The following is a 27,847-nucleotide window of genomic DNA, read 5'->3' as shown; positions in this document are numbered from 1 at the left end:
GTTCTTCGCCCAACTTCGGATCTTGTTGCGGTTTGGAAGAGATCGACTAGCGACTAGAGTAATTAAGATTAATGTGGATGCTTTTGTCAGGTAGGGGACGAACTTGGTTGTTGGATGGTGGCCCATAATTGCTCCGACGAGATTATGACAACGACATACCCAACCCATGTTCTTTATCCAAACAAAATTAAATTATCAACTTTTTAAAATAAAATATTCAAACATAAATCATATTACAACAAATTTACAAACTCAAATTCTAGTTTGCAAGCGTACACTGGCCCAAACTCTGATTTGGAATCTTCAATTCAAAGAGACCCATATGCACTTTGATTTGTAACTTGTTATTGATGTGTATGATAAATGATAATATAGTTTATTCGATTTTGATATATCCACACTAACATTCTCTTCCATCATATTTTCATATATTTTTCTCCTTTTCTTATCATATCATATCAATTATTATCTCTAATATCTCTCTTAAATTCTTATATTTTTATTGAATGACACCTAAAACACGTCTACACTGAGAGATACAGAAACAAGGGAGAAAGAAATAAAAGATTTGCTAGATGATTTAATAAGGAAAATAAAAATAAAAAATAATATGTGAAAATGTGATTGAATATAAATTGTAGTGTGAGTAAATCAAAACCTGTGTTCCCTTCATCAGCGGCCATGGTTTTTAGCTAGTGTGGTCTATCTTATGGTGTGCTTATTTTCTGCCAATGTGTTTGGTATTGTGATGCAAAAGTAAAACAAAAGGTTAATAGGACCAAAATTAAGAGGGATTGTATTTTAATGAAATAAAAACACCTAATTAAGTTTATTTTTTTTCAGAAATTGTTCACATAATGTGAGAAATAAGGATTTTTTTTTCTTCTTGAGGCCCTTACCTTTTTTTTAAGATTATCTCGTAATTGTATTTTTAGTGCATTCATAAGTTTTTTTTTTGTGAAACAGCATTCATAAGTTTGTACGTACTTTAAAATATAATTAAATATTATAGGAACCAACAAACCAAGAATCTTCTAAGATAAGAAGAAGAAGAAAAAGAACACATGAAACAATATTCTCTACCATGTTAACATGTAACTCTATCTTTTCTTCACATATAGATTCCTACAAATAATGTACTGTGAAAGTTACATTGGAATGAAATTTCGAAAAAGAAAATCACTTGTGTTGTTGTTTTCCATCATTTATTGGCCAAGCTTTGTACCATAAAACAGGGATGGAAACATCATACGACATATAAATGAAGCGCGTGAAAGTATAATGAAGGGAACAAACAGGCACCCCACTAACGTGGAATATTTACACTGTTACACACCATACACTAAGCTATAGTTGGTTGATCAATTTCATCTTTAATCTTATATTCTCATATAATTTTTTTTATCAAAGTGTCTCTTAGTGACTTTTATTCTACACATTAGTTATAGAGATAGTTTAGGAAATAATATGACGAATATATAAAAATAAAAAATCAGTATTGCAATTTGCAAGTTACCTTTTTCCATTTAAATGAGTTTTTAAAATGAAAAAAAAAATTGAAATTTGTGTAAGTAGATATAGTGAGTTTTCAATATTGCTAAGTATTGACATTTTAGAAATTAGAACAATAGCTAGACATAAATAATTCGAAGTCTAACGAAAACTAATTTGGGCACCAAGCAAATTACCAAGTTTTCCAACGCATGATCTTTGCCGTTTTGGAATGATAATGATATGAGGTTACCACTAGGGTGCACAATTTATTTTTTTGTCCACCCATGGACCATGGGTGTTTAAGTAATTTACAAAATATTAAAAAAAAAGTTAAAACATAAACATTTCAGATCTGGATCTTCTCCACCAGATCAGATCCAACCCTCAAAGATTTCTCTCTTTCTCCCCCCACAGCATCTTCTTCTTCTCTTTTTACCTCCTGCAACTCATCACTCATCACCTCACCATGTCTACTTCTTCTTCTTCTTCAATCAACGAAGCCAGCCACCACCACCTTGGCTCTTCCTTCTCCTCCCACGCGCGCACCACTATGGAAACACGACCACCATCACCTTCTTCCTCACGAGTCATCACCACCGTTGCCTCTCCTCCTTTCTCCGGCAAGCATGGCAGCCATAGCTACCATCACCCACGCCCGGGACCATGAGCGACGCCACCAACGCAAGGGACAGGGAAAACGAAACCCTAACCACCGCTACCTTCTCCTCCTGATCTCCGGCGAACCACTCATCATTTGGAGGAACCAACACCACCATCGTACTCCCCTCATCATCTGCAACAAAACCCCTCAACAAATTTCCCGTTCTGCCGCCCTCCGCCGTGAGCCGCCGCCGGAAGCGATTTCTGGCGAGCCACTATACCTGCAACTGGCTCTTCTGAACACATGGATGAGATTTTGGAGAAACAGACGCCACGATCGTGTTCCTGGCCTCGAGAGGAACAAGACCCCCTTTCACCTCCGGTGACAGCGCCGCCGCGCACCACCGTCTTCTCCGGCGAGACCTCACAAGTGCTACCCTCACCCACCCAGGATTTATTTTTGTTTTGGTTAGGAAATCCCATAAATTATATTTTTGTTTTATCCCTTAATTAATAAAAGAAAGAATATTAAATTTTCACCCTTTTATCATCCTTTTGATCCTAGCCATCCATCTAAAGAATATTTCTAGATTCCAAGATCTAACTGTAATTAACAATGGACCATCGGTGGACCAAAAAATAAATTGTGCACCATAGTGGGAACCCATGATCTGAACAAGTCTCACCAATCACTTCAAATGGAGAGAGCTTATTTTTTCGGGAATATGTTGTCAAACAACCACTTATTCCAAAAGCTTAAGCTGTTAGGTAAGAGTCACTTTAATGGTTTTATATTATATTCTAAAACATGTAATGGAAAAATGAGTTAGATATGTGTTTTGTTAAGCCTTTACAGTTTTTTCCGACCGATTAAACACGCTTGTGGTGGTACCAGTAAAGAAACTCTAACGCTCAAATCTATGTTTGGAGAAGTTTTGCGGGGTATGAGGGTGAGAAAGTTGCCTTAGCTTTCTCTTTGGGGGTATTTATAGGTACAAGGCCGAAGAGGTTGTAGGAGACGTCCAGATTGTCACAAGTGTATTTTTTTTGCCTACCATCGGATTTACTTGAGAATTTGTCCTATCTTCCATGAGATGAACGACCGAAACAACCTTCTACTCAAACTTTGTTCTACTTCACTCCTTCTTTGTTCTCTTGGGTCTCGTTCCAAGTGCATGAGTCTTTAGATGGAAAAATCTCTTGGGATGCACGCTGAGCAAAAAAAGAAAATAAAGTGTGAATAAAACATTAGTGTTGTCTTTCTTGAATTGAGATTGTTTGAATCTTTTCGACTTTGGTGGTGGTGTGCGACCTATAAATTAAGGTGTCTCTTGGATGACAGAGTAGCGCTGATATGATGAGGGGTGTGCTTGTAAAAGACACTTGACGCTCAAGTTAGTGAGAGAGTAAAGACAGATCTGAGAGTCTGAGAAGAACATTTATGTTTGCTATTAGGCCTTGTGACCTTTTGGGCCGGCCAAAACATGAGTGCTCTTCAAAAAATTGAGAGAAATGCACATGTGCCTGAGATGTGGTGGTTCCAGGTGGTGAATGAATATATGAATGCAATGAGACAATGTAGGTCAACAACAAGTGTTGCACTTACAAATGACACTTCGATATACTCAAGTCAGCTCAAAGCTAGAGAAAATACTTAAAATTTAAGAAGAACAATATTTAAGAAAATGAGCAACATTTAAGTTATGCAATGATCAAATTTATATTTATTGAATTTAATATGAGTGATAAGATAGTGTTTAACCCTCATTTAATCATTGTAAGTAATTTTCATGATAGTAAACATTCTTGTGTAGACTTTTTTTTTTTGCTTAATCGGAAAATTACAAGAGAGAACGACTACTAAATGATTGATGATACTTGTGTAGTCTTTAAATCATGATATCTATTAACTTATTTTTATCCATTTAGTTACTTGGTCAAGTTAAAATTTTATCTCAGCTATTCTCACAAACTAATAAAGTGTTCACTTAGTTGTAAATCATGCAAGGGATAATGAATCTAGTGATCATTTGTGCGGTTCAGAACAATTAGCTAAGCTTGCCAAATTATTCAAACAGCATCATCATAAAAGAAGTGACTAAAAATAACATAAAAAGCTTGTGGTCAAAGTAAACGACAAAGAAGGTAGGACCCGCGAATTATAATGATGATAATGGTCTCCGTGTTGTGCAACATGGCTCTTATTCTATCTCTAATCTCTCACTTGCTACTTTGCTTTGTTTAATATCTTGTTTCCAGTTCCACCACCTCTAACTAGCCCTCCCAGGTCTCTGTCTCTCACTCTTGGATCTTCAGTATCAATAATTAATTTCCTCAAATCTTCTGTTTACATTGGTCACTGTTCCATTTTCTACTCTAAATCAGGTTGTCTCTGCTCTCTGTGTTGTAATTCCTTATTTTTTCTTTAGGTTACTGATATGCTATTTGTTCCTTCATTGTATATTAATATCTGCCCCAACCCATAATCAATTCCCATGGTACTATCATTTAAGTGAAGAAACCAAAATGTAATTTGGATGGAGTTTTAGTGCACAATTGATTCTAAATATGAAATTGATAATGTGAGTATGTAGTTTCTAGATTTCATAATTGATTTTGAGAAAAGAAAAACTGATCCAGTCTAGACTTGATGCTAAAATATGGATTTGCAAGTTTAGCTCAATGCTACAGGAAATTTCTAGAAGAGCTTAAAGTTTTTTTGGGTGTATGCTGAGGAGAAAGGGAACAAACTGATTGTCATTCCTAAAGTGAGCAAAGCAGGTGTCAGGTGATATTTCATGAAATTTCAACGTTGGCTTTGATATTGAGACTTTCTCAACAATGATATGCTTTTTTTTTTTCTCAATTGAAGAGTCAAAATCAAGGTTAGTCTTTTATGAAGATAATTTTCTGGACAGTTTAAGAAGTAGGAGGAGATTGATGGTCACAACCTTTGATGATTGGTGAAACAGAATCTACAGTCCAAACATCCTCCAACTGGACCTTCATCAAGAGTTTAAGATCAATTTACTAAAATTGTTTTCATGAATTCAAATAGGGACAAATTAATCATGATTGCCATTGTTTGAAAACATGTTTATATCACCTTATTTTTACATGGAAACAATTCTAGCACTCAGAAACTACACGTATAAGCTTCTTCCTCGAATTGATTATCATGACGTACTTTAGAATCAATTTTAGATAGAAGGTTGGGCTAGCAAGTTAATAGCCTTTTTCTTTGATCATATGAACAATAATTAAGACTATAGAGGTCTTGTCTAGGATATGATACTCATGAACTAGAGATATACATCCTTTTAGGTTTATCAAGAGACAGAAGGATTTAGATATTACATGAGTACTGCTGTTCAGATTTTACTTGTACTGTGTTTGGTTGTGGAGAGAGAGATAGAGAAGAGAGAGTAAAGAAGAGAGAAGTTGAGTTGAGAGAAATATGTGAGAAATAATGTGAATGTAAGAGGTTGTTTGGTATGATAGAGATAAATGAGAGAAATGAGAAAGAATGAAGTGGAAGAGAGAAAATAAAATTAACTTTTGATTAATTTTTTTTTAAAAGTAAGAAAGTGACGGTTTTATGCGATTTAAAACCGCAACTAATAGGGCAGAGAGAGAAAAAAAAGGTAAACAATGCAATCCATATTACTATTCCCCTTCTCTCCAAATTGGAGAGACCCCATAAAGGGGTGGCCCCACCTCGGTAGCCCCCTTCTCTCTCTCACACCAAACACGGTAAGTTTTCACACCCTCTCTCTATCTCTCTTCCTCTCATCTCTTTCTACCCTAACTCTCCCCAACCAAACACAGTGTTAGTGTTCCGACTAGGATGGAGAAAATAATATATGCATTGATTTTGTTGAAGAGATGAGCAGGGGGGATTAATATCAATTTGAGAGAAAAATGAAAAGAGAAAGAAGTTCCTTCAATTTTTCTTAGAGCAACTCCAACCCACAATTTCTTATTTGGTTTCTTAACACACTATTCGGCACTATTTTACACTATTCCGGTGGGTCCGTACTGCCACATCAGACTTAAGGAACTCTTAAGGAGCTGAAGTAGATTTTGCTCTAACCCATGGTTTCTTAAATTACTATTTGAAGGGTCCCACTATACAACATAAATTAATAATATTTATTTTCACCCAATTTAAATTTAAAATTTAATACTAAATCAATATTTCAACTTAAAAATAATTTAATTAATATTTATACGAATTTAATTTAAATTTAATTTTACTAAATATTTAAAATAATTAAATTTAAAAAAAAAACCGGTCTAACCGGTTAAACCACCCCTAAACGGGCAGAAACCGGCTATAACCGGTCAATAACGGTGGGCTGACCTGCTAAGCAGGTCACCCACTATATAAACCTTCTTTTCCTCCTCACTCTCCATAACCCTAGCCGCACCATCTTCTTCTTCCTCTCCTCTTCTCCCTTCACGCCTCCTGTTCTCTCCCTTTCTTCCTCCTTTCTTCTCCTCTTTTCTTCTTCTTCCTCCCCTCTTCTCTTCTTCCTCTGCAATCTCCGGCGATACCCTTCTCCGGCCATCTCCACCCCTCTCCCTCCTCTCTCTCTCTCTCTCACCCACTCGCTCTCTCCTCTCATATTCGCTCTCTCCTCTAGCTCTCACTCAAACAACCACCACCGCCCCCATAAAACCACGCACACTCTCCAACGGCCTCCAAACAACAACCACCGCCACCAAACAACTACATGCAGTCACCCCCGGCCACCAAACAATCACCACCGCCACTATAGAGCCTCGATCCGCCCCAAACCGGCCACTTCACCAGATCGGAGGAAATGAGGTCCCTTTTGACACATGCACTGCAAGATTGGAACTTCATTGTTTGTATTTTTTTTTTCTCTAGGTCTGTTCTGTAATATTGAAAAAATTAATAATAATTTTTTTTTCAATTTCATGTCTTCTTCTGTTCTGCATATCTGGGTTATGTTTTCTATTCAATTTGATCATCTTCTAGCCTTCATCTTCATTCTGTTGTTTTCCCATTGAAATCAATTGGGTTTTGGTGAGAGAAAATAATATTTTTTTAATGTTAAGAAACCAAAAGCAAAGTTCCTTGTGGAAGGAACTCTGGGCATTGTTCAGAGAATTAAGAAACCATTAAGAAACTGCTCCAATGCAAAAGAAACTGTCCCTTGATTTCTTAGCAACTCCAGCTGGACTAAGAAACCAGCGTTGGAGTTGCTCTTAGTAGCTAGGCTAAGCCTACTTATGCAAAGTTCACACTGGTCCAACTTATTTTCATGACCCTACTTGAGTATAAGAATTTAAAATTGGTTATCAACAATGTTATAAATAACAAAAGATCGATAAATTATTTTTAAAAGACATTTTTTTTAGAATAAAATTACTTTTAGAAGATTTGGTTAGAGGGAGATGGAGTTTGTATTTAAGTGAGCCTTTGTATAATTAAATTTATATGAACTTAAATTTTGTAACTTTAAGGTAGTGAGACAAAGTGTCTTATCTGTGTTGAATAATGTTGTGTTAACCATTCTTTTTCACATCCACCTCTTATAAATATGAAAAGCAAAGAGAGAAATGAGTGATATAACATGTGATAAGATAAGAAATGCAGAGAAAAAAAAGGTGATAATGAGACGTGAGAAAAAGTAAAGTGTGAAAATATCTTTACTCACTCTATCTAGATTAGAGGAGTGCTAGTAAGCAAACTATTTTTTAATCACTTTTTCCAATTGGTTAAAATTTATGTAGTTTTCATTAAATTGCGATTTATCTACATATAACTTAATGGGATCGAATTTCAAGCAATAAAAAAATAGTATTAGAAAAAGATTGTTACCCGTATTTCTCTTCTCATAATTGTCACCCTATACTCATATGGCGTCTTTCTTAATTTGTTTGTCAAAGTGCTTGAAGACATCTTTGGAGTACTGCAGCATATGGACAATTTCTAAAAACCCTGGCTATTAATTAGTGCCATTGAACCATTTTTTTTTGGACATAATATAATAGTGCCACTGAACCTAGTCTAGACATTACATAATTCCAAATATGCGGCGACAACATGCAATCCAAAAGCAGATTTTGGCTAACAGGTGGAAGCACTTCCCAGACCACTTGATGAGTTCATTAAAAATAATAATTAAGACTTAGTTGGAAATTAAAGCATATATATAACTTATGTTAGGACTTAAAGAGGTTAATAAGAAGGCAGCAATATTATGATTGAGGAAGCATTTAATAAAAAAATACCAGTCATATTAACAAAATTCAGCACATTTGATAAATATTTTTTTAAGTCCAAATATATATTAATTATAATAAAGAAGGAAGAGACTAAACTCGAGAAAGACAGTGAGATAACAAAAACATAAATTTTCAATCATCCATAGAAATACACAAATGCTTAACCACACTAAGAAATATAAACAAAAGAACCTCCTTGAACAAAAGAGAAAAACCAACGGAAGCAACACCGGAGACCTAAATCAGATCCAAAGACAACACCAAGAGCAATATCGTCACTCAGGATGGCCATCACTCCTCCATTTCCTGTGTCAGGCCGCGGAAAGCCGCCTCGTCCCCACCGTCAAAAGTACAACCCACAAACTTTATAGTCTGTCGTTAATATTTTAGTACGAGAGAGTTAGCAATTGTTATCGGTGATTAATATTATAGGCTAAAAAAATCACTTGTACATGATCATAAGTACGTCATAACAGCTTCTTTAATGCTTGTAAGTTCGTTAGGAGTTTCTTATCACTTAACAACAAGCCTCCTCTTTTTATCATTGGAGCAAGTCTACAATTGAGAGGTGTTGTGAGATTGCTCATTTCAGGAGGATTATAGGGAGAGATAGTCCCAACTGATCTAGCTATATACATATTCCCCCAACAGAAAACTACATATATTTCATTATATCATTATAATATATTATTTTTATAATTATTTATTCTAATAATATTTATTAAGTACACCCTCCGGTCCCTATTATAAACAAAAATCAACATTTGAGATTCATTTAATAAATGATGTATCTAGTCATTATTATAGACTAGAAACATCATTTATTTAATGAATTTAAAAACCTATTTTTTACTTATAATAGTGATTGGATGATGTAATCCAGTATCTGTTACTGTCACAGCCAACAAAGATGAGTGAGATGAATGGTAAATGATTCTTTTTTCGATACATCGGAAAACAATAATAAATGATTCTGAATCAACAACTTTTCTAATAATAGCACATAAGTTCTAATATTAGTGATATAAAAGTTCTTATAAGGGTCAATGATTCTGAATCAACAACTGTTCTAATAATGGTAATATTAGTTCTAAAATTAGTACATAAAGGTTCTAACAATGGTCAATGATTCTGAATTAACAACTGTAATGCGTTTCTCATAATGTCCATTTATGTGTGCTCTCCCAAACGAAAACTAGCGAGAGCAAAGAAGCAAGATAGGAAGAGGAACAACGAGCGAGGGGATTTTGAATACTATTTGTAAACTTTTCAAAGATCTTCAGAATCACCCTCCTCCCTCCCTGCCTCTCGCTCTTCACAAATAAGGTACATTGTTTTGGTTTTCCATTGTTTCAATTCTGGTGATTAAAAGTTTTTCCTCTATCCATTTTTCCTTTTTTCTTATTTGAAATTCGTCCCTTGCAGGGTAATATGGCTGCCACGGTGGCACAAATGGCTACGGTTGTCTCGCTGTTGGGCGCGGTTTCTTTTATTTTAGGGGTTCTTGCTGAAAACAAGAAGGTAATGCACAAATAATGCACAGACTCATTAACCATATCGCATAACGCTTGAGAATTCTCAAGTGCATTGACGATAAGAATTAAAGACTATGCATTTCCTATAGGAGATGATCTAATGAATGGCATGAGTCACTTGATGTGATTTCTCTACTATCTGCATTGGTTGCTTGATAGTTGATATTGATCTCATGTGTGCATGCTCGCTCATACACTGACTTGATTTTGTTCCGATTCTTATAGCCTGCAGCTGGAACAGCAGTACCTGGAGGTGACGGTGTTAGTGTGATCTGTAAGTACCCGGGTGATCCGACTGTTGCATTGGGGTATCTCTCTGTCGTGTTTCTTATCGCGTCGACGGTGGTTGGGTATCTTGCTCTATTTTACCCGTACAAAGGAAGGTCTGTGCCACAAGGGGCAATGTTTAAGCACACAACTTTCAATGCATTCTTCAACATTGCCTTGTAAGTAATGTTTCCAAACGCTTTTTTTTTTCCTATTTATGTGACCTATAGCATTTCTTATTGTTTAAAATTGTAATGTACTAATGTGAATTATGTTATGGCCTTTGTTGAATGATATTTCTTTTGTGAAACATTGTATATACTTAGGTTTACCACTGGATTAGCCGTTGCTTTGCTTTTATGGCCAACAATCACTGAACAGGTTCACCTAAAAAACAATGTACACCGTGATCTCAGCTATGAATGCCCTACAGCCAAAACCGGTCTCCTCGGAGGTGGTGCATTTTTATCCCTGGATTCAGCTCTGCTTTGGTTGATTACCCTGATGTTAGCTGACAATGCTCGGGAGGATTTCTTTGATGAAACTACTTCTCAGGCTTATGATGGAGGTGTAGGAGTGAACTCCCTATAACTGGCTGTCAACAATTATGTGAAAAATTTATGTAAATATAATTTCAAATGGTTGATCTCGAAGGATGTTTATTGTGCTCCAATCAGATTGCAGTAAAAAAAAATAGCTGTTTATAAAAAGGGTTCTCTTTTATTCCTTGAACTTACAACAATTTTATTTCAGTGCTACCTTATGATGGCATAGTCCTTTTCTTCCCTTTTGAATGGATGGGTTATGTTTTATTTTGGTTCAAGAGAGAAGAGAAAAGATAAGTGGGAAAAAAGATGCGAAAAAAATGCTAGATTTTGTAGGTTGTTTGACGCGTAGATTATATTTCTCTGTTCTTATTTTAAATATTAATTTAATTGATAAATTTTTTTAATGCTAATAGAATTTTCTTTTTGTTAAGTACCAGCACACAGTTTAGTCTCTTTAGCTGCTGTTGATTTTCCTTCTAAGATATTAACCTTCCAATTGTTGTAGCACAGGATATTATTGTAGACACCACTGTTTCTAATTAATGAAATTCATCCTTACCAGCTAGGCCAACATGTGTTGGCAACCACTTTGTGCATTTTATAAGAGTAAAAAAACATCATGATATGCCCAACTTATTTTTAAATAGTTCGATCATTTCAAAAAATAAAATCCAATTTGATACTTCCACAATCATCATAAGCTAGAAAGAATAACTTCCCCAAAAAAACATTAGAGGTCATAAAAATGTTTCTGTAAAAGCAAAATATCCAAACATTGTCAAGGAATGCAAGTTATTCACAAAAAGCTACATATGGATACATGTATATGGAAACCACAACCAATTTTTTTTTTCCTTTCTTCTTTTCCTTCTTGAAACTGCAAAATCGACATTCTTCTTGCTTCGTGACAGCAACTATATTTATCTGGTTGTAGCACGAGATGATCGGCTACCTGGACTTGTGGGATTCCCCTTAAACAGGGCCTGTAGATTCCCGATGCATGAAGGAGCCAGAGCCTGTGCATCATACAAGAAAATACATACTGTTAAAAATATCATATTGGAAAAGAAAAATGCTGAACAGTAAACAAGTAGTAATTGGTACGAAATAACAAAGCTCATTTACACCTCATAACATCCACAACTTTTTGTGTGTGAGGGCATTCTCATAGTGATCTAGGTAAATGCAATTGACCGTTATGAAAGCATAATATTAGTCATTTTCTTTTTGAGAAGTCGCTATGTATCAATGAAGGGCATCTAGAAATTTATTGTGAATGGTGAGAGAGGGGGGTCATAGGCTTTGACATTTGTATTAATAGTTTTTGAAGCCCATGTATGTATGATACATCTTATTTGTAGCTTGAGCTCAAAATCACTTCTTATTAGTTAAAACTATACTATGACCAACTAGGTCCTGGAAATTATGAAAATTTCAGCTTAGCATGAAAAGTAGATACCTTCCAACGCCTTTTTTGAGCAAGACGGTTGCAAATGTCATCCAATCTCCCAATTATTTGCCTAAATGTTGGTCTCCTGTATGGTTTTTCATCCCAGCATTCCTCAATTATTCTATGGAAAAAAAAAAAAACAAATTTCATGGAAGTAAACAACTTATCTTTCAATCAATCTCAAACAGAAAGTATGTTTTAAAACTCAACATTCAAATCTGCTGCCAATAAAATGTATATAAATTTTAAAATACTCACTGTTTTAATCCATAGGCATAAAGCTTTTGTGAAGCTGTAAATGGTGGACGCTCATTTTCAACATATGCTTTAGGAACTTCATTTTCTGGCTTTGCATAAAACGGCGGACAACCTTCAATCATCTACAGTAACAGAAAACCATGTATTTCTAGTCAATATTTAGCTGGCATCTCTATTCTCTACTATTAACCAGCTACTTATGGTTATCTTCCAGGATAAAAGTAATCCATGAAAATGTAACAGCAAAGAAGTTGAAGAAAATGAACATTCAGTCTTTACATTAAAAAAAGGGGAACTACATAAAAACCATGCAAACATCGGGACAACAGAATCAGGTGACCATGCCACCATGGTAACTACACATATATTTATATTTCTATTGGTGAATTTATGGAGAGCTCAAAATCTCAAGACTTTGCCTCTCGTCCAAAAGATCAGGCTAAATATGTAATAAAACATAATATCACATATAATTCACAAATCTTGAGGTCTGAGGATGATTGAATTGAAAGGAGAGCTCACAACACAAGTCATGAGTACATTTACTCTCCATATACTCACCCTTTATAAATATTATTAATTATTGATAAGCGAAATATATCGCTGTTTAGAAGCAAACACCCACATTAGCTGAATGCATGCATGCATGTGAGAAATAATTATGTTACCTCCTGTAATATCAGAGCAAATGAAAACACGTCCACTTTGGTGTCATATTCCTCATTTTTGTAGATCTCAGGAGCAACATAACGCCCTGTTATACGTTTGAACTAATTCATCAATAAGAACTACATTATCAGAACCAATCACTACAGAAACACCGTAATTGCAAATAACTACATACATGATGTATCCTGGCATGTCACAGGTTTGTCTTCTTTGACAGTTTTAGCAACTTTGAGTATCTTGCTAACTCCAAAGTCTGCAACTTTCAGATGCCCAGAATCATCCCGCAGTATATTTCTGTTATATTACTCATGTACAATGAAGAAACTTTAAACAGTTTCAATCATTCAAGAATGCATGCTTTTACTGAATAATCCATGACACTTCATAATACACATGCTGGAAGAATGTTAAAATAAATTAGATTTAGATGCGACAGTAGAGCAAAAAACACATACGAAGGCTCCAGATCTCGGTGTATAATGGCTTCTGGTCTATGTTCATGCAAATAGTTCATTCCCCTGTAAAAATTACATTGAAATATTGAATATATTATAAGCATTCAATCAAGTCTTTTTATTTAAGAGATAGTCTTTATTTAATATCCAGCTCTTTAATTAGGGAATTTGTTTCCTTGAAAACCCACTGAGAGCTAGTAATAAATTCAAAATAAAAAAAAAAAGCTCAGAACTGACCTAGCAATATCAAGTGCAAACTTCACAGCTATTATTGGTTTTAACGCACCTTTCCGTTTCAAGTAGGCACGAAGATCCCCCTGAAAAAGGTGATAATCCATTCCATATTGTTAGATATTACATTTATTTTATGAAAGATAGGGAGGATAGCTAACCACATTATACACACAACACAAGTAGAGATATCTCTCTAACCACTGGAACAAAAAATGTGACTCAAATGAAAAGAAAAGCTGGACTTGAAGACCTACTGCTTACAAATAAATGATAAATGGTGGGAAAATAGGGGATATGCATATATAAAATAAATATTACACATTCTTCAAGGGCGTCTGCATTTATTTATGCATCCAGTATCCAAACTTATACATGTATCTATTCATGGTCACCCCCTATTTTTTTACCACTAAAAGATGAAATGGAATCCTGAGTAAAGAGAAACAATACTCTGATATTGATGTCTAGTCCATTTGAGGGCAGAAATCAAGAAATGATATCTGTGACTGTTATCAAGATTTAAATTCTTGCATTCAAATTTTAGATATGTATAACTTCTAATCCGAATCAGGCCACATTTGATAAATCCATGCAAATAACAACTGCCTCTCAACAATTGGTACAAGTGCAATTATACCCTTTTATAATGTTTAGCTCTTGATAATATTTGAACTTCTACCTAATCTTGGATTTCCAGTAATCCTATAGAAACCACAGTTGTCACTTAATTTCTCTCTGAATAATATCTGCAGGAAATATTTTACTCACTATTAACTATCATTTTGTTAAGTGTCAACTAACCAACATATTCATAAACACCATGAGTAACCAAAATCTTCCTTGTAGCCAGCATCAAATCAATACTAACCTGGGGTAGATATTCTGTGACAATCATCATTGGGGTGCTTTGTGTTACCGCACCCAAAAACTGGACTACATTTGGATGCCTTATTTTTTGAAGCAATGCAAGCTCATCATGAAACGCGTTTCTGAGAGACAGTCAAATACATTACAATCCACTATGAGAATACAAATCGTGAACTGAATATTCCAATTGGTAAGAAGAAAACAACAGTGTTTATAATTAGACCAACCCACACTTTATCATCATCAGTGCACACTTCCTCCCCAAGCGTTTTCACAGCAACTTCAATTCCACGCCATAATGCAATACGGTAAGTTCCCTAAAACATTCAAAATAAAATATGCAGTACAATATGAGCAAGGGAGATATTGACTCAGGAAGAGATGTTCAGACAAAAGGAGAAATAAAGGAATAAAGGAATTAGTGACCACCTTTGTTATGCAAACACTATTTGTAAAATCAAGTTCAGAAGGATCAATCTCATATTCTGGGACTTCACGAGCATTTTCGACATGCATGGGCGCCATCTGCAAACAACAATGAGGGAGAGAGAATAAATGTTTCTGATGTGATGTTATAGTTGTTACGAACCAAGTATTTCAAAAGCTTAATAGCATGTTAGAAAATTGGTGAAGCACTTCAAAAGTAGATTCAAAGGAAGTAAACTTGATTTTGGAAAAAATGCACATGTTTGGCATTTATAAATTAAAATTAAAATTGCTTCCACTCTGTATTTGACTAGAAATGCTAAAAATGTAGCTTTTACATTAAATTGAAAATGCCACACTCATTTTCTTCGCAAACTAGATTTTAGGAAAAACAAAGTTCGATGCATACATAGCTCCACTTCAAACTCAATGTTAACCAAAATTAATTTGATGAAATGAAGCCAATTCAAAATCAATTTGTTCAACACTCATCCAAACAATTATTGAATCCTAAAGCATGAGAGCTCTTGCATATTATCTAACATTGAAAATCAATTTTTATTACAAAAACTATCTAATCTAACAACAATGTCATAGACCACTATACATCTAATCTAACAAGAACAGGGAAATGATGAAGAAGACACGCTCATTTTTATCGCAAACTAGATTTTAGGAAAACCAAAGTTACTTCAAAGCATACATCGCTCCACTTCAAACTCAATGTTGATTTGATGAAATGAAGCCAATTCAAAATCAATTTGTTCAACACTCATTCAAACATATATTGAGTCCTAAATCATGAGAGCTGTAGCATATTATCTAAAACTGAAATTGAATTTGTATTATAAAAACAAGGGTAGCTATGAGCTCATTGAACTTCTTAAAGAACACTCGATCACCGAAATTCGGATACAATGTCATAGACCACTTCATATCTAATCTAACAACAACAAGGAAATGATGAAGAAACCACAAACCGGAGGTTCAGCACCATGTTTCTCCAAGAGCTTCACAACATCATGATTTTTGTAGTACAAAGCATCCGCAAGAGGCTGTTGAACAAACCAGAAAGAAACTAGTCAGTATCAGTTGAAATTTGAAACTACCAACAAGAACAGAGAGAGTGAAGAGATTGAATAGAAGCATTACCGTGCTACCCCAACGGTCTTGAGTATCGACATCGGCACCGCGTTGGAGCAACAAGTCAACAACGTCGGTGCGGCGGTGACAGGCGGCGACGTGGAGGGCGGTGCGGCCATCAATATCCCTGAAATTGACGTCACTCCCGGCGTCGAGAAGCTCCGTGATCCCTTCCAAGTCGCCTTCGTTGGCCAAATACATCAACCGAACCGCCGGGTCCACCGCCTCAGTAACGGAAGCGTCGTCGGCGGCGGCGGCGGCGACGGCGGAGGAGTCTTCGTGGTCCGGCGCCAGTGAGGATTGGCGGCCGAGGGAGAAGCGACGGTGGAGCTTCTTGGTGCTGTTGTTGTCTTCCATTGAGAATGCAGAGAGAGAAAGAAGAGAGAGAGAGACCTAATTGGAGTGAAGAGTGGAAAATTGGAGGGTTTTGTTTGTTTGGATAGAGAAAGATTCGAAAAGGAAAATTGGGGAGAGAGAAAATGTTGATAAGAGGAATAAAGGGAGAATGAATGGAAAAGATTTATGCTTTTTTTAGAAATTCCCGAGGTGGTTGGTGACTTGACTTGGTGGGTATTGGATTCTTCTTGCTTTGTGTTCATCTAAACTTTGACGTCACTACCTTACTCTCTCAAACCCTAGCCATGGCCACCGAGCTCACCATTCATGTCATGTCGTCTTTCTCCGATGCTGGTATCTTGTAAGCAACGTTGCTTATTCTAAAAACTCCTCTAAGATACCAACATTGGGATGTTCTAACCATCCCACAATTTCCTCACTATAACTTCATGTGCAATAAGTTATTACTCAATCTCATTTTACATATAAATGTTGTGTTACTTTTGTTTTCTTCATATGCATGTCTATCAACTAAAAACAAACAACTAACCATGGTCTAAAGGACAACAAACCCATGCCTCTCTAAGGTTTCACTTGAGTACAAACTCAGGATTAGCAAGTCTAAACCCAACAAGTGGACCATCACCACCCTTTGAGCCCGCGCACACAAAACACAACAAGTGGTATCAAAGCCCACTGAGCTAACGACCCACAATTCATAAAAAAAAGAGCTCGAGAAAAAAAAAACTCAAAAAATGGCTCAAATAAAAAAAACTATCAACTTTAAAAAAATCCATGGGCTTTTGAGACTTAGATTTGCATATTCAATATAATAATACAATTAAATTTCATAAATCTTACATAGAACTAAATAGATGGTCCATTGTTTCAGGTTGATGACTGATGGACATAGATCACCTTACTTTATTTGAGGAGTCTAAATCGCTAAGCTCCAAGTATCAAAGTCATTCATAAGGAAAATAGGTGGGAAGAATTTTCCTCTTCAAGAGAGCACAGAGGACATTTAATCCTTAGGCCGTTGGACAAACCCCTCTACGCCGTAGATTCGGCTTCGTGTCCTATTGAGGAAAATCGTTTTTTTTTAAATCCCTATTGAGGAAAATCTTCCACCCTTAAAGGGGCATTCAAAGACCATAATTTGTTGAAAATCTCATCGGCTAGAATTGGTCCAGCCCCTAGCAATATTAAATATGTCGATTTAACAGAGTAGGTACCGTTTTGTTCTTTCATCAACACTCATGCATATCCACCACACCCTCAACTGAAGTGAAAATGTTTACCTCCCTTCTTAAATCCTCCAACAAGCCCTCCTCCGAACTCCTCAGACCTTTGTGCCAATTAAACAACCACCTCCACTCACCATACTCCCAAGCACCCATCTCCTTACCACTACATTCTTGTTGTATAGAGAAATTAAACAACCTTGCATACTTTTCTCTCAACGCACTACCTCCTAGCCAGTTTTCTTTCTAAAAGGAGACTTCATTTCTCTCACCTATCTTCCTACTTAAGCCTTCTACAAACCACCCTCCACAATCATCATCAAAACAAAGATTATAAAGATCATTTCACCAAACTGAAGATTTGGGTGAAGCTTTTCCGTTATACTTTGAAACCAGGATTCTACACCATAAACTATCATCTTCAGGGAGAAGTCTTCATCTCCATTTACCAAGAAGATCTTTATTAAAACACTTCCAATCCTTAACCTCCAAACCTACCTCCTTCGTTAGCATACAATGTTGTCCCAGATGACTAGGATATTTTGCTCTCCCCAAATGAAATTTTCTTAGAAACCCCAAGCTCTATTCCACACTAGAATCAATACTATCAACCCTCAACAAAATCCAACCCCAAAACCTCCCAGACCCATCATAGACCCAAACTAGACCTCTCCTCCCAAAACACAACCTCATTTCCCTTTCCTACTTTCCTCTTGATGTTCGAATCAAACCACCCACCATCTCCTTGTGGGAAGCGCGATCTCTTAAGGTCCAGCCACCATGAAGAGGCTTTAGACAAATTAGAGTGAAGGTATTTGGCCTTTAGAACTTTCGACCAAAGGCTTTCTTTTTCCGTTAATAACCGCCACCTCTATTTACCTAAGAGAGCGATATTGAATTTCCGGCTATCCTTAATACCCAAGCATCCTTCTTCCTTTGGTCTAGAAATCTTTTTCCCAACTAACCCAAGCAATCTTCGTATTATCCTCCGATCCTCCCCACAAGAAGTTCTTCATGATACAATGACATTTCTTGATGACTCCTACCAGAGCTTTATAGAAGAGAAGTAGTAAAGAGGGGTATGGATGATAAGACACTTTTTATGAGACAAATCCTACCTCCAAAGGAGATACATATAGTTGTTCTTCCATGAGGCCAATCTTTTTTTTACCTTGCTAATCATAGGATCCCAAAAGGCAAGTTTACGAGGATTACCTCAAATCTTCATGCCTACCTAATCATGATTTATGTCCTTGGTAGGTGGCAATAAAGTAAAGATGGTTGGATGATGTCTTTAGGTTCTATTTAATTATTGTAATGTTTTATATTGGTAAAGCGCAATTTCTTGAATTCTTGCTTTAATTTCTTGTCCTCTTTCTTACTCTTTTCATCTGTATATATTCGTGTTCTAACACCCCTTGTGCTAGCAATGAATGCAATTTAATTAGCTTATCAAAAAATATATATTTTGGTCCTCTTGTTGGGTTGGGGTGAAGGTTAAGTCATGTAATAGGCCTAGTTTGCTTTTTGTTTCTAGCTATTTTGTTTTACAACTTACTTATTTTACATTTTCTGTATAATATAGGGTTGTAGTACTCCTTGTACTTCTTATAATACATTGCAATTTTGGCTTATAATAAAAAAATCTTACCAAACCTGTTCCGGTATAGAACTCTCCGGTCAGGGCTAAGCAATTAGAGAGCAAAAGCAATACAAGGCAAAGTAAGAAATGAGTGAAAATGTGTTGGATCCCCCATCGCTGGGGCGGTGTCCGTTATTTATACATTAGTTCTGATCTGTTTGGATCATGGGTCGCCTAACCCAATATTACAAAGCTAGAAAGCCCACTGAGTTACAAGGACGATAAGCCCAATACCAATACGCAAGCTGTAAGACCCACCTTTTCATACAATAATATTAATCATCGTTTTATACGATTATATTATTGTATCGTCTTAGTCTCGTATACGTATCGTTTTAAGTATTATTTACCGTATTTAACGCTCGTATTTACCCATAACATGTAGATAATAGATAAAAATGATATTTTATTATTTTTGTGATGGAAATATGTTTTCCATGTTTAAATATAATTTCAGTAATTTTTCTGGAATTTTTAATTCAGTATTAATATTTTTAATCAATTTCTATCTTTTGTATCTTGTAAATTGCATAATTAATTATAGAAAAATGGTAAAAATGTTTTATCAATTGGAAAATGTTTCTAAAATTATTCTTGACTTAATATGATCATTTTCAGTCACCCAGGTTTTGAAAATTACAGAGAGGTCCTTATATTTTGTAATTATCCTATTATTGGATTATTAAAGAAAATTACTTGGGTAATTATTTAAAAATGGTAAAAAATATTTTCTAGGGTAAAAATATTTCACTTTCACCCCTTGGTCGACCTAAATGGATGGAGGAGTCCACATGAACCAGAAATTCAAAAGTAGGTCCCTAGACTTTATTTAAAATATCAATTCTTTTGCAAATTTTCCATAGTGGAGGCTCAAATTCACCAGCTCATATCTTGGTCATATCTCAATCAAATTGGCTATATAAGTAGTTGATTTCTCTCTACTCCGTGCCATCTACAAGCCTGAACAAACCATTCATCCAAAATCCCTCTAGATTTTCCAGAATAAGCTCTCAAAGTACCCTTCACGAAATTGCTCAAAACTCTTGGGTCAAATTTCATTTTAACAAACCAGGGCAAGTTAGGCTCTCAAATCTTCTTCTTTATGTTCATAAACATCCCAGAACGTGATTCCTAAGCCCTTGCACCATAACCTTCCCTAATCACTGAGTTCTTGAGCTTCTAAGTTTGCTCAAAACTTTCTCAACTCATATCTCTCAAACCACTCAACCAAATCCAAATATTTTTGCATATTTGAGCTCCTGGGAAGAAGTAGAATCGATCTGGGCGAATAACGTCAAGTTTGGACGTCTCCGGCGACATCTCCGCCGCGAAACTCACCGCCGGCCGCCGTGAAAGCCACAGATTCCGGCGAGAAGCTTCAAAGCTTCGTTTTTCACGTTTTTCCAGGTTTTCTTCCTCTCTTTCCTTCCAGAATCATCATATAACTCTTTTAAAATGTTTTTAGGAAAGATTTGAGCACTTAAACACATGAAATCATGAAAATCTAAAATCAAGATGTTCTTGAAGTTGGTGGCTTCGAAAATGGTACTTCCAGGACCCTATGATCATGCTTGAATGCTTCTGAGACTTCCTAAGGATGATATAAGGATGATTGAATGGTTGGTTTGGAGTTTTGGACAAGTTTGGACAAAAATGGAATTTTAAGGACCAAAATAGGAATAATTAATTGTTCAAGGACCTTAATGCAATTATAAAATTGAGCAAGGACTATGGTAATTCATGATTAACTTCCAGAGGCTTAAATAAAATTAATTTGGTATTTTTTTCAAGCTTTGGATAATTTTGTTGCTTTATTTTGTTAATTAAACATGTCTTTTTAAGCCTTATAATTAATTGTTTATGTTTAAAATTGCTTATAATATGTTTAGAATTGATCACCTAGCTTAAAATGATTGGCTTAAAAGCATTTCTTGCCCCTGATGTATCATGTTTGTGCAAAAGACACCCCCCATCTATTTTTGTCTATGTTTGTACCCTCAATGATACTGAAAAGTGTAACGGGTACCCCTCCGTCACTCTGACGTTAAAAAATTAACGGAAGGGGCTGATGTGGATTTTTTTTATTTCTTGGAAATGCCACGTGGAAATTACGTTTTAAATTAGGAAAAAATTGTGAGGGAGATTCGAACCCAAGCCTCAAAAGTGGCAAAACCAGAACCTAACCATGTGAGCTACATAGAGACTTGTAATATTTATCAACACAATTTTATTTATACCATTTATTTCTTCACAAAATTCTTCTAAAAATCACCAAAATTGATGGGATAAAAAAATGGGGTTTCAGCAGTTGCGATTAGAATTTGAAGGTCAAAAACGAAATCTAAACACCGTATGTGAAGCTTTCTGAAACAAAACCTTGGTAGGATTAAGAAGACTTGGAGAAGTGGACACAACGTCATTGGCAAACCCTACGCCGTCGACGCCAAGCCCCGCTCCGCCGCCATGTCCGGATTCGAAACGGATCAGCCAGGGGGTTGAGGTGTCTAGGCTCTGCGAGATGTCGAGGCTCTGCGACTGCATCGCGGGTTTCGAGCTTGTCGATGGTGATGGGTGGGGTTCCGGTGTCTATTCTGTAGGCTATCGGCGTTAAGGAACGTGTGATCAAAGTGAGGGTTTCGCAGATCTGGATGAAAGGGATGGTTTGTGCGGAATGGATCGAGTCATAAGGTTTTGGCTTTTGTTGTTGTGGTTTTGAGTGCGGTGGTGATGACGTTGTTGGTGTTGGTAAGAGGAGGAGGTTGAAGAAGAAGGGTGTTGGAGGAAGATGGGTTTGTTCCTGTGTTGAATTTGAAGATATGTTCTTACCATGAGCTTCAAATTGGCCACTAGGGGGTTGAAATTGGTTATTTTGATCTCTATGCCCAAATTTAACATAAAGGGTATGGATTTTGATCCCTGCCCAGATTTAGGATAAAGGATGAATTGAAGAGGCGTCTCTCCTTGATTGATGGGGATTACTGGACAGATGAAGAGGTGAAAAATTGCAACGGGTGGTTCCGAGCATCATTTGGCTATGCATCAATTTAATCTGAAAAGTTCATACGCTGTACCTAATCATTCTTTTGTTCTTTTGATGAGTTTCCTTCTAGCTAGCTATCACATGGTTCCTTCTGTAGTATTTGAACCACTTTCTCTCACCCTTTTTGCTTTGCTGGGTTGCTTCATTTTGCTTCGGTAATTTGGTTGTTAAATGTAATGGGGGAGGAGAGATAGTAGTGTGAAAGGGGAAGGAGAAGAATTTTGTGAAGAAATAAATGGTATAAATAAAATTGTGTTGATAAATATTACAAGTCTCTATGTAGCTCACATGGTTAGGTTTTGGTTTTGCCACTTTTGAGGCTTGGGTTCGAATCTCCCTCACAATTTTTTCCTAATTTAAAACGTAATTTCCACGTGGCATTTCCAAGAAATAAAAAAAATCCACATCAGCCCCTTCCGTTAATTTTTTAACGTCAGAGTGACGGAGGGGTACCCGTTACACTTTTCAGTATCATTGAGGGTACAAACATAGACAAAAATAGATGGGGGGTGTCTTTTGCACAAACATGATACATCAGGGGCAAGAAATGCTTTTAAGCCAAAATGATTCTTATAAATATTTGATGGGTTAAGTTTAATTTTTGAGAAATTTAATTAATTATTTACTAATTTTTATCACTTTAAAGGTTTATTTAGTTGTGAAATTAATTAATATTTAATGAAATAAATTATTTTATTATTCAGAATATATTATGGCTTATGTGAACCAAGTTTGGTTAATTTAAATGTTGTTATAACTTAATGATCTTTTATCTAAAGAAATTAAGGTATTTTAAGGTTAAAATTGAACTAAGGGCAAAATGGTCATTTCACATACTTATATCATTGCTGCTGAAATAATCAAGTTTAAATGAAATTAGTTGATATATGATTTTATAATCAAGTAATCTTTATGTTTTAAGCTTAAATTATCAATTAACGTAATTGTTTATGATTAAAGGAATTAATTATGTAAACAAGGGTAAAACGGTAATTTCACCTAGAAAGCTTAAAATCAGCACCTCATGTTACATTAATGGTTTATCTATTGGACTATGAAGTATTGGACTTAGACATATTCGACTTAGAAAGGGTTTAGGTACCTGAGACTGAAACTGAGACTTGAGACTGTAATTCTTGGACGTCGGATGATTTAATTTACGACAAAACTTCTTTTATGAATAAGGACTTAATTTCCACGAGTTTTATACGTTATATATTTTATCTCTATTATTTTGACGAATTTTGATAGTAGAGTATATTTATATTATCGTGCAGAAACTTTCGACGTTTATCGGTTTAATCTGCAAATAACAAACGGTAAGGGCACTGGCATCCGATGTTTATCGTTATTGTCATTATGATCTTTGTTTTGGTAAGCCCTTTGTTTTGATCATCGGAAGGATGATTTGTTTGTGACAAGAAGGTCACCAAGAGCTTTGATGGATTTGGTATTGGTTAATCAATTTGTTGGTCAGGGACCATTATTATTTGTTATTGATTGACTAACCATGTTGCACTCATCCATACATGCACGAAAAAAAGGCAGGTTGCTGCCAGGGTAGGTAAGTGACACACGGTCTTATGGTTAGCACTAGGCCTGTGCTAGATCGACTCGTGATGCCCAGCCATAAGCGTTTATCGCTATTCCGGATTGCATTTTTCTCGTTGGACGAGCCGTCGTGCATACCATAATCATGCAAATAACCCTAAATGCCGATAACCTGCTATATCTGCTACTTGTGTCTAATTCTGCTTAAATATGCTACTTTTAACTATTCCTTCATAAACTGTTAAATGTTCTTTACTTGGCTTAATCCGCTATGACTATTACTTTGAAAAACTGATATTTCTGTTTATATCTGCTAAATGTTATTTTCCTTTTGTCGGGAAGTTGACCCTTACATTTGTCAGGTACTAAGGAGAATACCCCTAGTTCGGAGGAGTATTAAGTATGCTAGGATTGTCTCTGAGCTTTGTGAAGTCTTGAAATAAATCGGGTTTCGTTTTCCCGCTTTTGAACTCTATGGTATTATGTTGAATAATCTTGTAATATATTCGAACTCGCTACGAGCTTATGTAATATTATTAAGGGTTGGGTATTAATGTAATATATGCCAGTAAGTCAGAAGTACTTGCTTTCTCGACCTTCCGCTTTGAAACTTATAACTGTTGAGTTATAAATCTTTGTAATGAGTACCTTTGATTTTGAGAAAGAGACATCCGGTTATTTTGTCTAAGGAAAGAAGGGATTTTAATCAGGCATTGTGCCGGGCCAGCTTACCTGGAAATAACCTTGAGCTCCTATCAGAAACAAACGTACTTTGATCTTGGAGATTTATTTTATACTCGCTTTCAAAAAAAAATATCTCCGTTTTTCGAGTTAAGTATTAGATGGTTACTAAAATTTAATGCCTCATAGTCGGGGTGTTACACAAGCCCACAAAACACTGAATCTTAAAGTCTTCTTTAAGATGATTCATGTCTTATTAAAAAGCCCAATAAATAACATCTTCGCCCTACAAGCATGTACTAAACTCGATGAGCTTGCAGGCTTCAATATTTAAAATAAAAAAGAATTACACTGAATAGTAACAATCTTAAAATAGCATCACCTTATTAGGCGGTGTTTCATGTAGTACTCCGACCAAGTCTTTTCCCATTTCATGGATTGTTAGAATCCTTACTAAAAAGTCTTTACTCGTCACTTCAATGACATGTACCTATCATAATCATATACAAGATATGTAAATATTTTGGAACTTGAAACTATCAATCTTATTACGTGGCGAAGCGAAGCTTGTCTATTCTCGACGCTAGCTTCCACTCCGCATTAAAAACCCACTGACTTAAACTCATCAAACGACGCATGTGAAAATCTAATTTGAAATGCTAAAGACACGATCGTTCCACCCAAAAAACGTTTCAAATGAACAAATGCATCAGCCTCTGAAGAGACACGTTTTAAACTCATGATCCTAATTAATGCGTGAAAACACGCTTCTGTTCCCAACTATTACTCCTTCATCTTCCTCTCACCGCCTATAAAAGTGTCATCAGTCGTTTTTCTTACCACTTCTAACTTCTCAAGTAATTCTCTTTAAAATTCTAAATAATATCTACTCCTCGCTCTCAAGCACTTGAAGCATTCTTGGGATTTTACAAGAAATGTCCTCTTCGTTTTCATAGCTTTGCAACTATATTCCTGGTAATCTCTTTTCTCCTTCAACCATTTTAACGCTTTCCACTTTCAAATCTTCATCTACTCATACCTCTTTTCTCATTCTAAAATCTTAAGATCAAACTTAAACTTTCTACCGCAAATAATCTACCCAGATTAACTGCCTAGTTGTTTAGCATACCTTGTAATGCATAACCCAAAAGAATTGCTCCAATTAATCACAACCCAAAAGAATTTACTCATCTATGAATGGTTGGAAATCTACCACCGTCTCTACTATTCTACGATCGCCCTCTTGCAAGCCCCTAACTTGATTAATTTCAGCAAGTTGAGTTTGCAGTTGTTGATTGTGTTGGCAGAGGTCAGTTAGATCCGCCATGATCCGCTACAGAATGTCAGGAGGAACATTATCAGGAATAACATGATTCGCCCCTCCATTCGCCCCAGATCGATTCACCATTTTCGGTGAACTAGAAGCCTAGGATTGATCTCCTCGGCCCCACGGTGGGCGCCAATGTTCCTGTACAGAACTCTCATGTCAGGGCTAAGCAATTAGACAGCAAAAGCAATACAAGGCAAAGGGGTAAATAGTCAAGTTGGTCCCTGAAAGTGTCCGCCGCCTTCAACTTCGTCCCTAAACTTTCAAAATGACGCCCGTGGTCCCTGAATGTGCCAAATCTCCCTCATCGGCAGTCCCTGGGTTAAAAAAAGTTCACGGCCGTTAACGGAAGTGTGACGTGGCATGTGAATGTTAGGAATGTTTGGGAAGGGTTCAATTTAGTCCTTGAATATTGTGAAAATTTTGAAGACTTCAATTTAGTCCCTATGGTTGAAAAGAAGTTCTTTCTCTCCCCCTTCTTCCTCTACCTCTCCCCACCAGTCCACCACCATCACCCTCCTCCATCTCCATCTTTTTCATCTGCTTCTTCTTCTTCTTCCCACCCTCATCTCTCTCTAACACTGTCCCTCACCCCACCCCTTTTTCCCTTCCAAAAACCAAAATCCATCAACCCAAATCACAAAACCATGAAATAAACTTAAACCCATAAATTTAACCCTCTTCCGGAACGATTTCCATAACCACCATGCTACACCTTCTTCAATCTTAAAATACAAATCCAGACAAATCATTGAACAACCAAAAACCAACTAGAACCAAGCGACAAAGGAGGCCCAACATCCGATTAGGCGACATCGGCAGCGACCAACCGCACGAATCCCACCACCGCCGCAGCAGCAGCAACAAGGGGTGGAAGCTCGACTTCGACCACCGCAAGGAAAAGGATTCCACCGCCGCTAACCCATCAGGTAATAAACCCTCAAAGACTCGACCTTTAACCAATTTGAGCTTCTGATTCGCCAAGGGACCAGAGTCTCGTCCATGAACTAACCTCGAATCGTTCTTGACTCTCTTCTCCGGTGACGGCGACGGCTCCGGCCTCCTCGCTAGCGATTTGACCTTCGCTTCCTGGACGGAGATCAACTCCACTTCTTGGTGGGTGTTTCAGAGAGGACCTTCTTCACTGACTCCTCTTCTAGCGGTGGTGGGGGTTCTTCATGGGTTGGATTTGATTTGAGGAGTGAGGATCTCACATGGATTTGGAAGCAGAATGGAAGGAGGTTCTGGTGTGGTGTTGATGAAGACGGTGGGATGATGAAGACTAATTTAGGGTGAGTTTTTTTATTTCCTGAAGTTGTTTTTTTAATTTATTTAACTATTTTTTTATTATTTTCTGGGTTGAAATGCCAAATCAGCTGCTGGCTTTAAAAAAAAATTTCCAACTCAACTTTCTATTAACGGAGTGAGCTTTTTTTAACCCAGGGACGACTGATGAGGGAGATTTGGCACATTCAGGGACCACGGGCGTCATTTTGAAAGTTTAGGGACGAAGTTGAAGGCGGCGGACACTTTCAGGGACCAACTTGGCTATTTACCCAAGGCAAAGTAAGAAATGAGTGAAAATGTGTTGGATCCCCCACCGTTCGAGCGGTGTTCGTTATTTATACATTAGTTCTGATCCGTTTGGATCACGGGTCGCCTGACCCAATATTACAAAGGTGGAAAGCCCACTGAGTTACAAGGATGATAAGTCCAATACTAGTAAAAACCCTTTTTCAAAATAGCCTTATTTTATTTTTTAAATGCTTGAATTCAAACCCCAAATAAAGCAATCTAACAACACTTGCATCAAATAACTCAA

General features: G+C 36.4%; 2 protein-coding genes and 2 long non-coding RNA genes across 4 annotated transcripts; 3 read left to right on the top strand and 1 right to left on the bottom strand.

Moving 5' to 3' along the window:
• The first annotated feature begins 4,325 nt into the window (after nt 1-4,325).
• On the top strand, nt 4,326-7,039 carry LOC130733203 (uncharacterized). Its single transcript, XR_009017421.1, has 2 exons — nt 4,326-4,882; nt 4,967-7,039. It is a non-coding gene; the product is annotated as an uncharacterized LOC130733203 (long non-coding RNA).
• A 2,481-nt stretch (nt 7,040-9,520) lies between these two features.
• On the top strand, nt 9,521-10,917 carry LOC130733202 (uncharacterized). Its single transcript, XM_057585319.1, has 4 exons — nt 9,521-9,678; nt 9,778-9,873; nt 10,113-10,333; nt 10,481-10,917. Exons 2-4 carry the CDS (start codon nt 9,784-9,786, stop codon nt 10,743-10,745), a joined length of 576 nt encoding a protein of 191 aa, XP_057441302.1. The 5' UTR covers nt 9,521-9,678; nt 9,778-9,783; the 3' UTR covers nt 10,746-10,917.
• A 476-nt stretch (nt 10,918-11,393) lies between these two features.
• LOC130733201 (integrin-linked protein kinase 1) lies at nt 11,394-16,782 on the bottom strand. The gene is made up of 12 exons (XM_057585318.1): nt 16,214-16,782; nt 16,042-16,116; nt 15,065-15,160; nt 14,867-14,952; nt 14,637-14,757; nt 13,772-13,851; nt 13,535-13,597; nt 13,255-13,373; nt 13,079-13,164; nt 12,411-12,532; nt 12,162-12,273; nt 11,394-11,718 (listed from the first exon to the last, which is right to left on the bottom strand). The coding sequence occupies exons 1-12, from the start codon at nt 16,559-16,561 to the stop codon at nt 11,623-11,625; spliced, it is 1,404 nt and encodes a 467-aa protein (XP_057441301.1). The 5' UTR covers nt 16,562-16,782; the 3' UTR covers nt 11,394-11,622.
• Nucleotides 16,783-20,364: 3,582 nt separating this feature from the next.
• LOC130733200 (uncharacterized) lies at nt 20,365-24,612 on the top strand. The gene is made up of 3 exons (XR_009017420.1): nt 20,365-20,833; nt 23,744-23,785; nt 24,380-24,612. It is a non-coding gene; the product is annotated as an uncharacterized LOC130733200 (long non-coding RNA).
• The last annotated feature ends 3,235 nt before the right edge of the window (nt 24,613-27,847 follow it).

The sequence above is a fragment of the Lotus japonicus genome, chromosome 1 (genome assembly GCF_012489685.1).
Source record: "Lotus japonicus ecotype B-129 chromosome 1, LjGifu_v1.2".
NCBI lineage: Eukaryota > Viridiplantae > Streptophyta > Magnoliopsida > Fabales > Fabaceae > Lotus > Lotus japonicus.
This window is presented reverse-complemented; position numbering and strand designations above follow the sequence as displayed.